We start from the raw sequence: 13,514 nt of genomic DNA, 5'->3' as shown, positions 1-13,514 counted from the left end.
TCTTTAGATAAAATATTTCTTTGTGTATGCTATGGGAGACTTATATTACTTTATATGTTGCTTCTCTGAATTATTTGTTCTTTCAAGGGTGTATGAAACAAATGATCCTCTTTTATCACAGAAAGGATACAGAAATGTTCTTGGGAGCGGGGATTATGAAGCTGTTTTTGAAGGGAGACCAGTGCATTCTAATGTACAGTATGATAAAAATGTACCCTTATTAAGGTATGTATTTACTGCTGTAAATTTAGATTTAGCAAACATTTTGGAGGCTGCTAATTGAGCTGTTTGTATAGTATAGACATCGTAGGGTGCATGCACCTCTTCAAATGCTTAGCCCAGTTGAACTAAGTTTGACTTATTCTGAGTAAACATGTTTTGCAATGTTTGGATATAACTGGCATTGAAGAAAGCCGCTGTAGTGTAGTGGTTTGTGTGTTGAGCTAGCACACTGGGAGACCAGGGTTTGAATGCTGGTTTCATCATGGAAATGCAATGGGTGGCTTTGGACAGGTCACTCTCTCTCAGGCCCCATCTACACTGCCATATAAAATCCAGATTATCTGTTTTGAACTGGATTATATGACAGTGTAGACTAATATAATCCAGTTCAAAGCAAATAATCTGGATTTTATATGGCAGTGTAGATAGGGCCTCAAATACCTCTTATAATAAGTAAATATTTTGGATTATTACGCTAGTTAGTGCAACATAATGGAAAAGTACTGTAAGATGTTGTTTTGTTTTTGTCCCTGTTGATAGGGATAAAAGTGGTAGTGGTATATTTTACTTAGGAGAAGAAGTGCATTCTTATCTGATATTTCTCACTTGTCAAGGAATTCTTTCACATTGTGTATGTTCTAGGACAGTGGTTCTCAAGCTGAGGTCCCCAGATGTTTTTGACCTACAACTCCCAGAAGTCCCAGCCAGTTTACCAGATGTTAGGATTTCTGGGAGCTGAAGGCCAAAAACATCTGGGGACCTCAGCTTGAGAACCACTGTTCTAGGATATACTGTTATAACTGCAACCAATATGGTACCTGTATGTGATTCAGAGTTACAGGGTATTAATTCAGGATGCAGAGTGTCTGACAGGAAAACCACATTTTAAAGTGGTTTCATGCTTCTGTTAACAATGTGAAATAGAATTGGAGTTCACCAATCTTGAACTTGAGTTTGAATTTTCAGGCATGGGACAGCATTACTGTCACCAGCAATTTTTTGTTCCAAAGGGTAGTATCGTTAGGGTATAAGCCGTGGTGTATAGCTGCAGCTACTATAACTGTATTCCTGGCAAACAAATACAAGTATTTGGTTCTTCTGTCTAATAAATATACACCCCCTAGCCCTTTCCAACCTAAGACTGACATGGAACTTGTGACTATTGCCACAGTTCTGATGGACAACATGTCATTTAGATAAGTGCTACAAAGGCTATTTGATGGAAGGATCCAGCCATATTGGAAAATGAACAAAATCTGGCTACCAGTATTAAAAAAAAACTTTAAAGTCAGGACAGTAAATAAAGAGCAAAACAGGTAAATTCCAGACAATAAACAATCAGGGCCAGCTAACACCTCCCAACAAACTATTTCCCCAGGCCAGAAGCAGCCAGGCTTTGAAGCTGCAAGGCCATTCAGTGCTAATCAAGGCCAATTGCAACATTCACATTTGCCTCAAACAGACAAGAGTTCTTTCTCCCACCCTGGACATTCCATAGATATGTAAACCCCACTTGCCTAGTTTCCAACAACCTCACAACCTCTGAGGATGCCTGCCATAGATGTGGGTGAAACATCAGTAAAGAATGCTTCTGGAACATGGCCATACAGCCTGCAAAATAGCAACCCGTATTTGAACCCATTGCATTTCTTTTTTTCCAAGGCCCAACAATTTATGGCATAGAACAGGCATGGGCAAACTTTTTTGCTTTGGGGCCGCATTGTGGGTCCGGCCAGAAGGGCCGGGCCAGACCGGGAAGGAGGACAGCTGGGCACATGCTAGGCAGAGCAGGCCTGGGAGGGGGAGGGCCCAGGAGAAGGCAGGGCCAGGATTGGGCAGAGCAGGGTCCGGGTTATCCTCAGATTGTCCTCCCGGCATGGCATAAGATCAGGTCTGCTCACCATATCCTTATGCCAGGAGGAAGGTGGGACATGCAGCAACTGCCCCAGTCCTCCTCCCCTGATCCTCGGGCTGTCCTCTTGGCATTATGCCGGGAGGGAGGACGAGACAGGCGGCGTCTGAGAGTGCTCCAGAGGGCTCTCAGTCATCGTGTGCCATCCTCGAGCTGTTCTCCTGGCATATGGACAAGGCTGCTTGCACTGTCTTTATGCCAGTAGGAGGATGAGACATGTGATGACTGAGCGTTCTCCAGAGGGCTCTCAGCTGCTGCGTGCCTTACTCCCCTGTCTTTTTGCCATAAGGATGTGTCAGACTACCATGTCCTTATACTAAGAGGACAGAGAAAATGAGGAGGGCCTGAGGGAAACACCCAGAAGACCGCATTCAGCCCCCAGGCCTTAGTTTGCCCATGCCTTGCTTAGAACCAGCATCAGTCCAGGGATCACCACTTCGGTAGGTGACAAAATAAACTACTTGTGCTGGTACCATTGCTTTACTGACATGCTGATACAGTTCACTAGCTTGAAAACACTTGTTTGAAGATTCATTGGCTACATATCCGACCGCTAACTGAGAATGGGTTTAATATAACATTGAATTGGGTTATGCATTAGAATCTGAAGGCCAGGAATATTGTTGTCATTTTCCCTTCCTTTCCATGTTTTAATGAACCTGGTTGCAACATGGTTATGGAAATTCCTGTTCTAACACGTTTTTGTATTTCCCAGATTGTCATTTTCAATACTCATGAATTCTTAGCAGAGGGAAGTGTTACATGATTCCTTCTTCACTTCAGTGTATGTGTGAATAAAGATATTCTGGATTGCACTCATTAATTATTTTAAGACATAATTGAGCGGTGATAGATAATGGACTAAAAGTTATTCTTTCTAAACCAGTACATAAATGTGAAAATGTGTCACCCATTGTTTATTTAGTAAACTTGGACTTTTGAAACCTGAGATCGACAGCATCTTCCATAGCCATACTATGCTAATGGTAGATTTTTTGAAAAAAAGAAATGCAGTTTCAGTTATCTGAAAGCCACATGAACAGTAGCAGTGTGAATATAGTATAATTTCATTCATATGTGAATGAATATCCACTCTTTTAATTTTAGAATACTTTTCTTAACCTGTGCATAATAGACTGTCACATGTAAACACTGAATAGATTGTATAGATGACATGTGTAACAGATCTTGCCTACCTTACAGGGTTGATGAGTGGCCTGCCTTGCATGGCTGGTGTGCGGCCATTTTGCAGGCCTTGCTTGCAAATGCCCTGCAGTGCAAGGAGGAGGAGCAATCAGGCAGCCATTATTGTAAGTGCTGCTTGATTGGCTGATGCAAATGAGATGTTGCTTAACAACAAGAGATGGGCGGAGCCAAAGTGACAGTTGGAGCTAGGCAGCCAAAGAATTCTTTTTTCAGTTGGGGGCTGGAGTTTGAAATGTGAAGATAGAGATATAGTTTTGGTAACTGTGCTTTGAAAAGAAAATCTCTTTGAGGAATATAGTAAAAAGATTTAAAAGTTTAAGTTTTCCAGTTTGTGTTTCCTTGGTGAAGGAACATATTCACACAGAATCTAAGTTATAAAATCATTCTTTATAACAGAAAGGCCTAACTTGTTATTGAAACCACTATGCATTTTTACTGTTACTGAAACTGCTACTCTTCTTTACTGCTCAAACACAAATAAACAACAGCTTCTTGTTTTTCTCACAAAAATTGTCTCGTGTGACTCTCTGTAAATATCCTAATTACAAAGGAAGCTCCTGAATAGAATATTGGTGGCAGCATTAATAGGGGTAGTGAGTTCAAATCCTCCATGTTTTTGATGGCAGCTGAAAATAAAAGCAATTTTGGTCATTTGAAAAATCTTCTATTATATATATATATATATATATATATATATATATATATATATATATATATAGAGCACATACATACATACATACATACAAATTGAAAACCAATCCTCTATAACATGGATAGGGATCCTGCTATTTTAGTTATGATCATATTTGTGCACATTGCCAAATCTTTCTTACTTGTACCAGGAGCAACTGAACAAATTACACTACTTTGCTCCATACTTTGTTTATCTTTTTGTGAGAACATAGATACTTTAACTTCTCTGGATATTCTCTTAATGAACCAGAAAAAGATCCCCAGATTTGTTGTAGGTTTAGATGGTTAACCAGGTGTTCTGTGCTTCCCTATGTCCTTGTGTCATCTAAGAAGGTCATAGACTTCTACACTCTTAAGTGACAAAATACAATATTGTATGTTGGAACAAACTCTTCAAGAAATCTTAGAAAGAATGGGATAATACCTGTTAGAGCAATAGAGTCTGCTTGTATGTGATGCAAAGACTGGGGCCTTTCTAAATGGGGGTTAGATGGTATTACAGCTGGCTTATTTTTTTGCTGGTCCTCAAACTATTTGCTGCCTGCTCCTATATTAAAATTCTCTATAGAACACAGTTTAAATCTCTATGTATTCAGCTGAGAATGTGGGAAATGATACTGTTATGTACTCTTTTTGCAGTTGCTAGATAAAATATCCCAGCTGTGTGGAATGATATATATATTAAGTACTAGCTGTGCCCGGGCACGTGTTGCTGTGGCGAAGTATGGTGGTATGGGAAATAAAATATTGAGGAACTGGTGGTAGTTAAGGTAAAGGGTAAAGGTTTTACCTTACATTAAGTCCATTATAAATGGGTTATATAGCTGTGGTGAAGGGCCTTAAGTCTACACTGCCATATAATCCAGTTAAAATCAGATAGTCTGTATTTTATAGGCAGTGTGGAAGAGGCCTAAGTGAGGCCTAACTCTGCCTGTCCCCTGGGCTGAGTGGGTTGCTGGGAGACCAAGTGGGCGGAGCTTAGCCTTCTAACTGGCAGCAATTGGATAAAAACAATTATTCCTCTCCCTCTAATTAGGACTTTATTTTTCTTTTCTTTTTGTTGTATGAACGTAGAGGCATGGATGAGGGGTTGTGCTGCCAAGTTTAGTGTTTCTGGGATGTGTAGTTTTGTTGTTTTGTCCTAGGCCGAAATTTCATTACCCTTTTATATATATATAGATGTGATAGTCTAATGCAGGGGTCCCCAAACTAAGGCCCGGGGGCCACATGCGGCCCATCGAAGCCAATTATCCGGCCCCCATGGCACACTGACAGAAGGGGGTTGGGCTAAATGACCCAAGGGGTCTCTTCTTCTCTTACAACCATTATTATTATTATTATTTGAAACACAACAAGATGAGTCCACACAGACATTCTGCTGGCTGTTGTACTGGATCACATGCCAGACACTTCCCAAGTGTCTAGGACTGTGTGATGTATCAGTGAATAATGCGTGCAGATCCCCGTAAGGTGGCCTTCTGCAGCTGGCAGGTAGTAATTTTGTCAGCGCCGATTGTGTTTAAGTGCAGGCCAAGGCCTTTAGGCACTGCACCCAGTGTGCTGATCACCACTGGGACCACCTTGACTGGCTTGTGCCAGAGTCTTTGTAATTCGATCTTTAAATCCTCATATTGTCTCAGCTTTTCCAGTTGTTTCTCCTCAATCCTGCTGTCCCCTGGGATTGCAACATCAACAATCCATACTTTGTTTTTTAACATGATTGTGAGGTCAGGAGTATTGTGTTCCAAAACCCTATATTATTATTATTATTATTATTATTATTATTATTATTATTATTATTATTATTAAACATTGAGACTGGGTGGCCATCTGTCAGGGGTGCTTTGCTTGTGCTTTTGGTGCACAAAGGCAGAAGGGGATTGGACTCAATGGCCCAAAGATTTCTTCCAACTCTCTTTATTATTGTTGTTGTTGTTATTGTTGTTATTAATTATTATTATTATTATTATTATGATTATTATTATTATTATTATTGCTCGGTGGCCAACTATAGTCCGGCCCTCCAACGCCCGAAGGATCGTGAACTGGCTCCCTGTTTAAAAAGTTTGGGGACCCCTGGTCTAATGGATAGTGCAATTGACAGCTGAATAGATAAAAGATGCATAATGCCTTTTTTGGGCCTGAGGAATTTGAAATTCGCTATGATGGCTGTCATTTTTCTTTTTCTTTTCTTGGAAATTTGGTGCAGGCTTTCAGACAAAACCCACCTCTCATTTACCTGTGTTATTAGAGGAATAACTGGCCTTAGATCTTGAAAATTTAAAATAGAGTTATCGAAATATTCTGAGTATTATTTTGCATTGTGGTAGCCATTTTGACATAAGCTTTTGAGGAGAAGGAAGGTCAAACCTTGCAAAAAAAAGATTACAAAATTATTATTGAAGTTGAATGGCTTGAATATGTTTCAGTGAAGTCTTTCCTGCAGTTCAGTAGTAGTACATCAGCTTGGAATAATGTAAAGAAGATCTATTTTAGTAATATAGAAAAGTTCAAATTTAAATTTCAAACCATAATTTTATGTTTGGGAAAACTGAAAAATCTAGTGTGTCTCAAATTAATGCTACTGTTCCAGCTCTTTATTAAGAATGTGGTTTCCATAGTTCGTATCAGCTTTTCTCTGCTTTGGCCAGTTCCTGTCAAGTTTTCTGTATAATAAGAGATTTTGTTCCTGTCATTTGTGTTGTTTGCGTAATTCACCTAAACGCTATGGGTACGCAGTCCTTCATAATCAATCATTCGGGTTCTTGTGTAGTTGATAATTATCAGTAACTTTTTTTGACTTTGATGTAAAGGATTATCTCAAAGGTGATGTGGAAAAGTTTTTACTATGACTCACCTAAAGCATTCATGACAGCAAGATCAAAATTGTTAGATTTACACATACAGTAGAGTCTCACTTATCCAACACTTGCTTATCCAATGTTCTGGATTATCCAACGCATTTTTGTAGTCAATGTGTTCAATATATCATGATATTTTGGTGCTAAATTCGTAAATACAGTAATTACTATATAGCATTACTGCGTATTGAACTACTTTTTCTGTCAAATGTGTTGTATAACACGATGTTTTGGTGCTTAATTTGTAATATCATAACCTAATTTGATGTTTAATAGGCTTTTCCTTAATCCCTCCTTATTATCCAACATATTCGCTTATCCAACGTTCTGCCAGCCCGTTTATGTTGGAGAAGTGAGACTCTACTGTAATTCCATATTTTTAAAAGTGTTCACAGCCATCACAAGGCACATTTCTTTAATGCAAATTTGAAAATATGAAAATCTATGTAGTCCTAGTATGTCTCTAAAAATATTATTTAAAGAGTCAAAATGATAAACTCAATGCATTTCTAGTATAATATAGGTTAATTAATGTACCTGAGAATGATTGTTTGAAATGAAGCTTGTTAAATCCCCCTGTTTTAAATCAAAGTCCTTCTTCAAATTAAAATATTTTACAGAAATATTAGTAGGTGTACACACAATACATAGCTAGCTTTTGTAGTTTTTAATTTTAATGACTAACTGCAGGTCAAGAAAATAGGGAAATTTTGCATTGTTTATTGATAATAAACAAATTGCAGATATGGCCTTATCTGTATTTGCATTATTGTTAAATTTCCTTATCTAAAACGTAGTGAAGAATAAAGGGAGTCGTAGTGGAGGTTAGATGGAATATTCAAATATGATGCCTACAACAAAGGGTATTAAAGGAATATTGTATCTTTATTTCAACTTGCATTTTTACTAAGTGTCATCATTTTCGGTTGGCTTGACACTAATTTGCTAACTTTCTGGTATATATTTGCATTCCATTATTGAGTAGGCCTTCTTCATGATACCATTAATTCTGTGGAAACTTGCTTGATTCTGCCAAGTGAGTTCAATTAGGCATGTTAAAAAATGGCTGTTTCCAAAAGGCTTTCTTGGTAGCCTTTTGTCTGAACCTGGAGTATCTGATCCAGGGGTTGGGGACAAGAATTAGGTAATTTGTGATTATCTGTAGTTAAGTGGACACATGGCATGTGTGCTTCCCAGTAAGCAAGGAACAGTTCAGTCCACTAGTTCTGCAACCCAGCCCGTGTAGCAACACTGCTATCAGTGTCCTGTTTAAAACATAGCTATTTACAGTTCTCTATTTCATAGGCTTCTCTTCTTTTGTAGTTCTGAGGATATAGTCATCCAATTACATATAAAAAAAGTCTGTCTTGTGATGTAAGACGCAAGAACTTCACAGGAATCCAGTTACCCAATGACAATTTGTAATGTGTTGTGACCTCTATGATGGAGTTTCCAGCAGTTTCCTCGTTCCCTGCTATTTCAGTTGTGTTGAGTAGCATTTGAGAGAGGGCCTTCTTGGTTGTGGCTTTCCAGTTATTGATGCCCAAGGGAGAATTGCTTGATATCTATGTTAGTATCTTTCAATTCCATTTCAATATGTGTTTATTCTCCTTGAATTTTAATATTTGATTAGCTTTCAACAGTTGATCATTTTATGGCTGCTATTGGTTTATTTATTGAGTATTGGCAGTGTGCCATTTTTGTGAATTGGTCTGACCTTTACCATATATATTTTCCTTTTTGAACTTTGAAATTACTATTATTAAATATTTAAAACCCACAACTTAGAACAGCCTCCAGCTCTTTCTCCACTCTCCCCACTTTCGTTTGAAGTAATAGAACCACTAAGGAAATGTATACATTATTTTGTGTTGGTCCTGTTAGATAATTTATTGAGCAGAATTATTCAGTTGTTTTATCAATTCAAAGGGTTGCTTAATTATTTTAAAAATGATCTAACACTATGTTCTGTTATCGTGACAGAGTGAAGCCTTCACCTCCTGAAGGAATCAAGTCTAATCCATCAAAGAGGCACAGAGACCGATTGAATGCTGAGCTGGATCGCCTGGCTTGTCTTCTGCCATTTCCTCAGGAAGTTATTGCCAAGCTTGATAAACTGTCTGTGCTTAGGCTCAGTGTTAGTTACCTGAGAGCCAAAAGTTTCTTCGATGGTAAGAAATTTGAGTTGATTTTCTTGACTAATAATTATAAGTACAGTAGACTCTCACTCTCAAGCAACTGGTAGAAAAATTGAAGAAATAATACTTTAAAACAAATAAAACTATTTTTATAATATAGTAATACTGCTAAATTAAGTTTGTCTTAACTTGCTTTTAATTACTTTATTTCAATATTAATATCAAGTCAAGGTATGGTGTGGCATGGGGCATAGTATTAGGCCTATTTTAATATTAACTCTCAAGTAACCAGAAACTGCATTTATCTGCCATTTACCAATCCAATGGATGCTGGATAACTGAGAGTCTACTGTATTCTGTTAAGATCAGTCTTGTACTTCTCTGTTTGAAAGCAAATATATTGAAACAACAAGTAAAAGCAAATATCCTGGAAGATGAGTCATATTCGTCATGAGTGGTCTGAATTATCACGAGTGGTCTTTGAAGACTCTCAAAATGGTTTTGGTTTTTGTTTTCTGAGGTCACTTGTAGAGTTTAGTTGGGTTAGGCAGCAGCTCTTAGCAATATTATGACACGTTCATACATATACTGCCACATGGAGTAGCTTGCAAAAAGTTAGAACTATAGGCTTTAATTTTACAACTACAAGGCCCAGTTTATTTTCGACATGTAACAAGAACATTTAGATGTGTTCAGTTGTACAAATAGTGGTGGCTTTTTTTGAGCTAGCAAATCGTGAAGGAAGCACACCTCTCACATTCCCAGTCATTGTTTTACAAAGTCTGCATGCATGTGTGTTCTCCTGTAAAGAAGCAGTTAAAAAATGGAATTGTAAATTACAGTGTTTTACTTGAGAATTGAATGCTGTTGTCAGTGTCCCTGTACTGGCATGAGGATTTCTAGATATGCAGCTTAATACCTAATTATAATTTGAGACAATTCTAATAGCCCTTTTAAATTCCCCCTTTTTTTTTAATTTATGAGCCAATGAAAGTTTGTAGTTTCTAACCAAAGCAAATAGTTTTATTTCACTTTGCAACAGACTTTGTCCATTACAACCACCTTCAGAACAGCAAAAAACATTATGCTTCTGTTAAGTCCTGTGATATAAATATAATTCAATAACACATTTAATTATTTGATTCTCTACCATTTTTATTCCTCCTTATCTAATAATAATCAAGTCAGTTTTTAATTTTTCTTCAAAAAAGGTCTGAATCTAAAGTTGCTATTCCCAGCTAGGGTACAGCCACTTTATTAGTTGCTGAATGGTGGGCTAACTGTTATGTAAACCCCACTGATTCATTGGACATGTTCTCATTGAGACTTGCCATTGGATTAGACTAGAAACATTTCTGTAATCCCTAAATTTGTAGGAAGCCTTCAAGCAGCAGAAACATAAAGAATGTCCAAAAATTACCTTTACAGTTTCAGTTCTGTATCCAAATGAAATTGTAAAGATTCAGACACTTTGTATTTTAAAAACATATTCCAGTTACATATATCATGGGTGACCTTTTGAGATTTGGAATAGCGTGACCCAGACGGTCTGATGCCTTCCTGCAGCACATCCAGCTGAAGGAGTACCCCAGAAAAGTGACAATTTTGTAGCATGTTTATTTTGAGGAGATTTTATTCATGAGGTACTTATCCTGAAATGTTGAAGCCTTTAAAGAATAAATCAGTGCTTTGAAACAAATTAGTAAGAAGTGTAGCTGATCATAGAATTGGAAGAGTCTATCATGTCCTGTGGGTCCTCAGATGTTTTGGCCTTCAACTCCCAGAAATCCTAACAGCTGATAAACTGGCTGGGATTTCTGGGAGTTGTAGGCCAAAACACCTGGGGACCTACAGGTTGAGAACTACTGATGTAGCCTAACCCTCGCCAATTCAGAATGCACAGTCAAATCACTCACAAAAGATGGCCAACCAGCCTTTGTTTAAAAACCTCCAAAGAAGATTCTGCCATATACTGAGGCAGCGTATTCTCCTTCCAAACAACTCTTACTGTTAGGACATTATTCCTAATGTTTAGGTAAAATCTCTTCTTTTGGTTTGAATCATTGCTCCATATCTTAGCTTCTAGAGTGCTTTAGCAGTCTACTATTTCTTCAGGCTTGTTTTTTTTAATAGAAATCTTTTCAGTCAGCTGTTATTTATTATTATTATTTACAGTATTTATATTCTGCCCTTCTCACCCCAAAGGGGACTCAGGGCGGATTACATTATACACACATAGGGCAAACATTCAATGCCCATAAACACATCAAACAGAGACCGAGACAGACAGACGCAGAGGCAATTTAACCTTCTCCTGAGGGGATGTTCGATTCTGGCCACAGGGGGGAGCAGCTGCTTCATCATCCACTCTGATGGCACTTCCTCATTCCAAGTTGTAAATTAGTTAAACTTGCCTCCCCACTTTTATAAGTGGTACCTTATTTCCTACTTGATAGATGCAACTATCTTTCGGGTTGCTAGGACCTGCCAAGATCTTCAAATTGATGTTTAAAATCTTGTTAAATAACTATAGGGTTAGTTTTTTTTAAAAAAAATTGCAGCTTTAAAAATTACACAGAATAAATTTGGGATAAGAATTTTTCTATACTGTTACTTTCAGATCATTATATAATGTGTATATTAATCTTCCACATAATTCTGTAAACTGGTTTGAAAATGTAGTAAATCATTTCTAGCTAACTCAAGCTTTTTCATGAAAGAAATATGACCTATATTGAGAAAAAAGGGCACAGTTAAACATTGTCCTTGATCAAACATAATAATAGAAAGGAAGCCATATCTAAAGAAAAAGGGGACATTATTCAAGTTTAACTCTGGTGATTTGCATTTATATCTTGTTTACACCAGCAAGGAAAAAGGTAATACCTTGCATCTTTACTCTTGTAACTGTGAATTCCACTTTTGAAGCCTAGGCTTGAAATGTATGACTAGCACGGGATAACTTAAAATGCTACAGTCAGCAGCTCTTTCTAATCCACCCTTCCTGCCACTATGCATCTTTTACTACATGCTTCTCTACCTAGTCGAGATCCAAATTTGTTTGTTCTTTACAGACAATAGTGTGGAACCTGGATTTAGAGGAAAGCTACTGGTGAAAACAAGCTTCCAAGAAAGTCCGGCTGTTCAGGGGAAGAGATCAGTGGTCTCCATTACTGATTTCACCCTCCCTGCTCTAAATGCTTAATAGAAAGCTGAATCTGTGCTTCAAACATAGGCAAAATACAGGTACAGTAGAGTCTCACTAATCCAAGCTAAACGGGCCGGCAGAAGCTTGGATAAGCGAATATCTTGGATTATAAAGACTGATCAAGGAAAAGCCTATTAAACATCAAATTAGGTTATGATTTTACAAATTAAGCACCAAAACTTCATGTTATACAACAAATTTGACAGAAAAAGTAGTTCAATATGCAGTAATGTTATGTTGTAATTACTGTATTTATGAATTTAGCACCAAAATATCACGATATATTGGAAACATTGACTACAAAAATGGCTTGGATTATCCAGAGGCTTGGATAAGCGAGGCTTGGATTAGTGAGACTCTACTGTAGTTTCAAAATGATGGACCCAATTTCAAAGCAGTATATCTCATTGACAACATGACAACATGTTACAATAACACAAAAAGTTGCAAACCATTTAATGAGTTATCGAGTTATCAGATTTAGTAACTGTTTGATCTAACAAATAACCCCACAAATGGAGACTATCTCATTAGACCTAATCTTACTGGGTCGCCATATTTTGATTGGCTGAGACTAGGGCCTGTTTGTGCGCTGGGAGAGGCATCTAGTGGTAATCATTTAAAACTCTGTGCCCCAGAGTTTCATTCATGGGCAATTTTTGATTTCTGAGATATAGCAATTTCAAATCAATTCATCTTTTTTAAATACCTTGTACAGTTCTGCACAGAGTAACCAAGTGGCTTAACATTGAAATAACAGACATCTCAAAATATTTACTAACACATCTGCGACACTTTTTCAGTATGCACCAGAACTAACTTTGAAGGAAAAGAAATCTTTGGAAGTATAGGGGAGAATTAAAATTTTGCTATTTTTAATTCATAACATGTCAAGCCAGGAAGTCTCAACATGCACTTCACATACCTGCTTCATAAATTCCACAGTGCTTACAATGGGCAAACAAAAATCGACTGCTTTAGGAATGCCTGTGAACTGACTTCCCACGCTTCAGGCACCAGAACAAAGCCAGAACTGTGTGGTGTGTCGCTGGCTGCTCCCAGCCCACGCAGATGTGACTCCAACCGTTTCCAGCATACTTTGCTTCTGTAGCCTGCAGTGCAGTGACAGTTTTTTTCCCCCAGAGGCAACCAGTAAGGTTAAGAAGGTGTGCACTGGGCTGACAGCCATGTACCTGCCTCTTTTACTTGTTTTCCTCCCCTTCACCAGCTAATCATAATGTTGCATAAGAGAGTAAACAGACGGATAAGTAAGA

General features: G+C 37.8%; 1 protein-coding gene across 1 annotated transcript in view; it reads left to right on the top strand.

Moving 5' to 3' along the window:
• The window catches only part of ahr (aryl hydrocarbon receptor), a 71,046-nt gene that overhangs the window by 4,603 nt on the left and 52,929 nt on the right, over positions 1–13,514 (top strand). Inside the window, exon 2 of the mRNA XM_008112617.2 lies at positions 8,878–9,065. Coding sequence (XP_008110824.1) covers positions 8,878–9,065 — 188 coding nt within the window. The remainder of the gene's footprint in view (positions 1–8,877; positions 9,066–13,514) is intronic.

Source organism: Anolis carolinensis, chromosome 6 (assembly GCF_035594765.1).
Source record: "Anolis carolinensis isolate JA03-04 chromosome 6, rAnoCar3.1.pri, whole genome shotgun sequence".
Lineage (NCBI taxonomy): Eukaryota > Metazoa > Chordata > Lepidosauria > Squamata > Dactyloidae > Anolis > Anolis carolinensis.
Note: the sequence above shows the minus strand (reverse complement) of the source record. Positions and strands in the feature narration are given on the sequence as shown.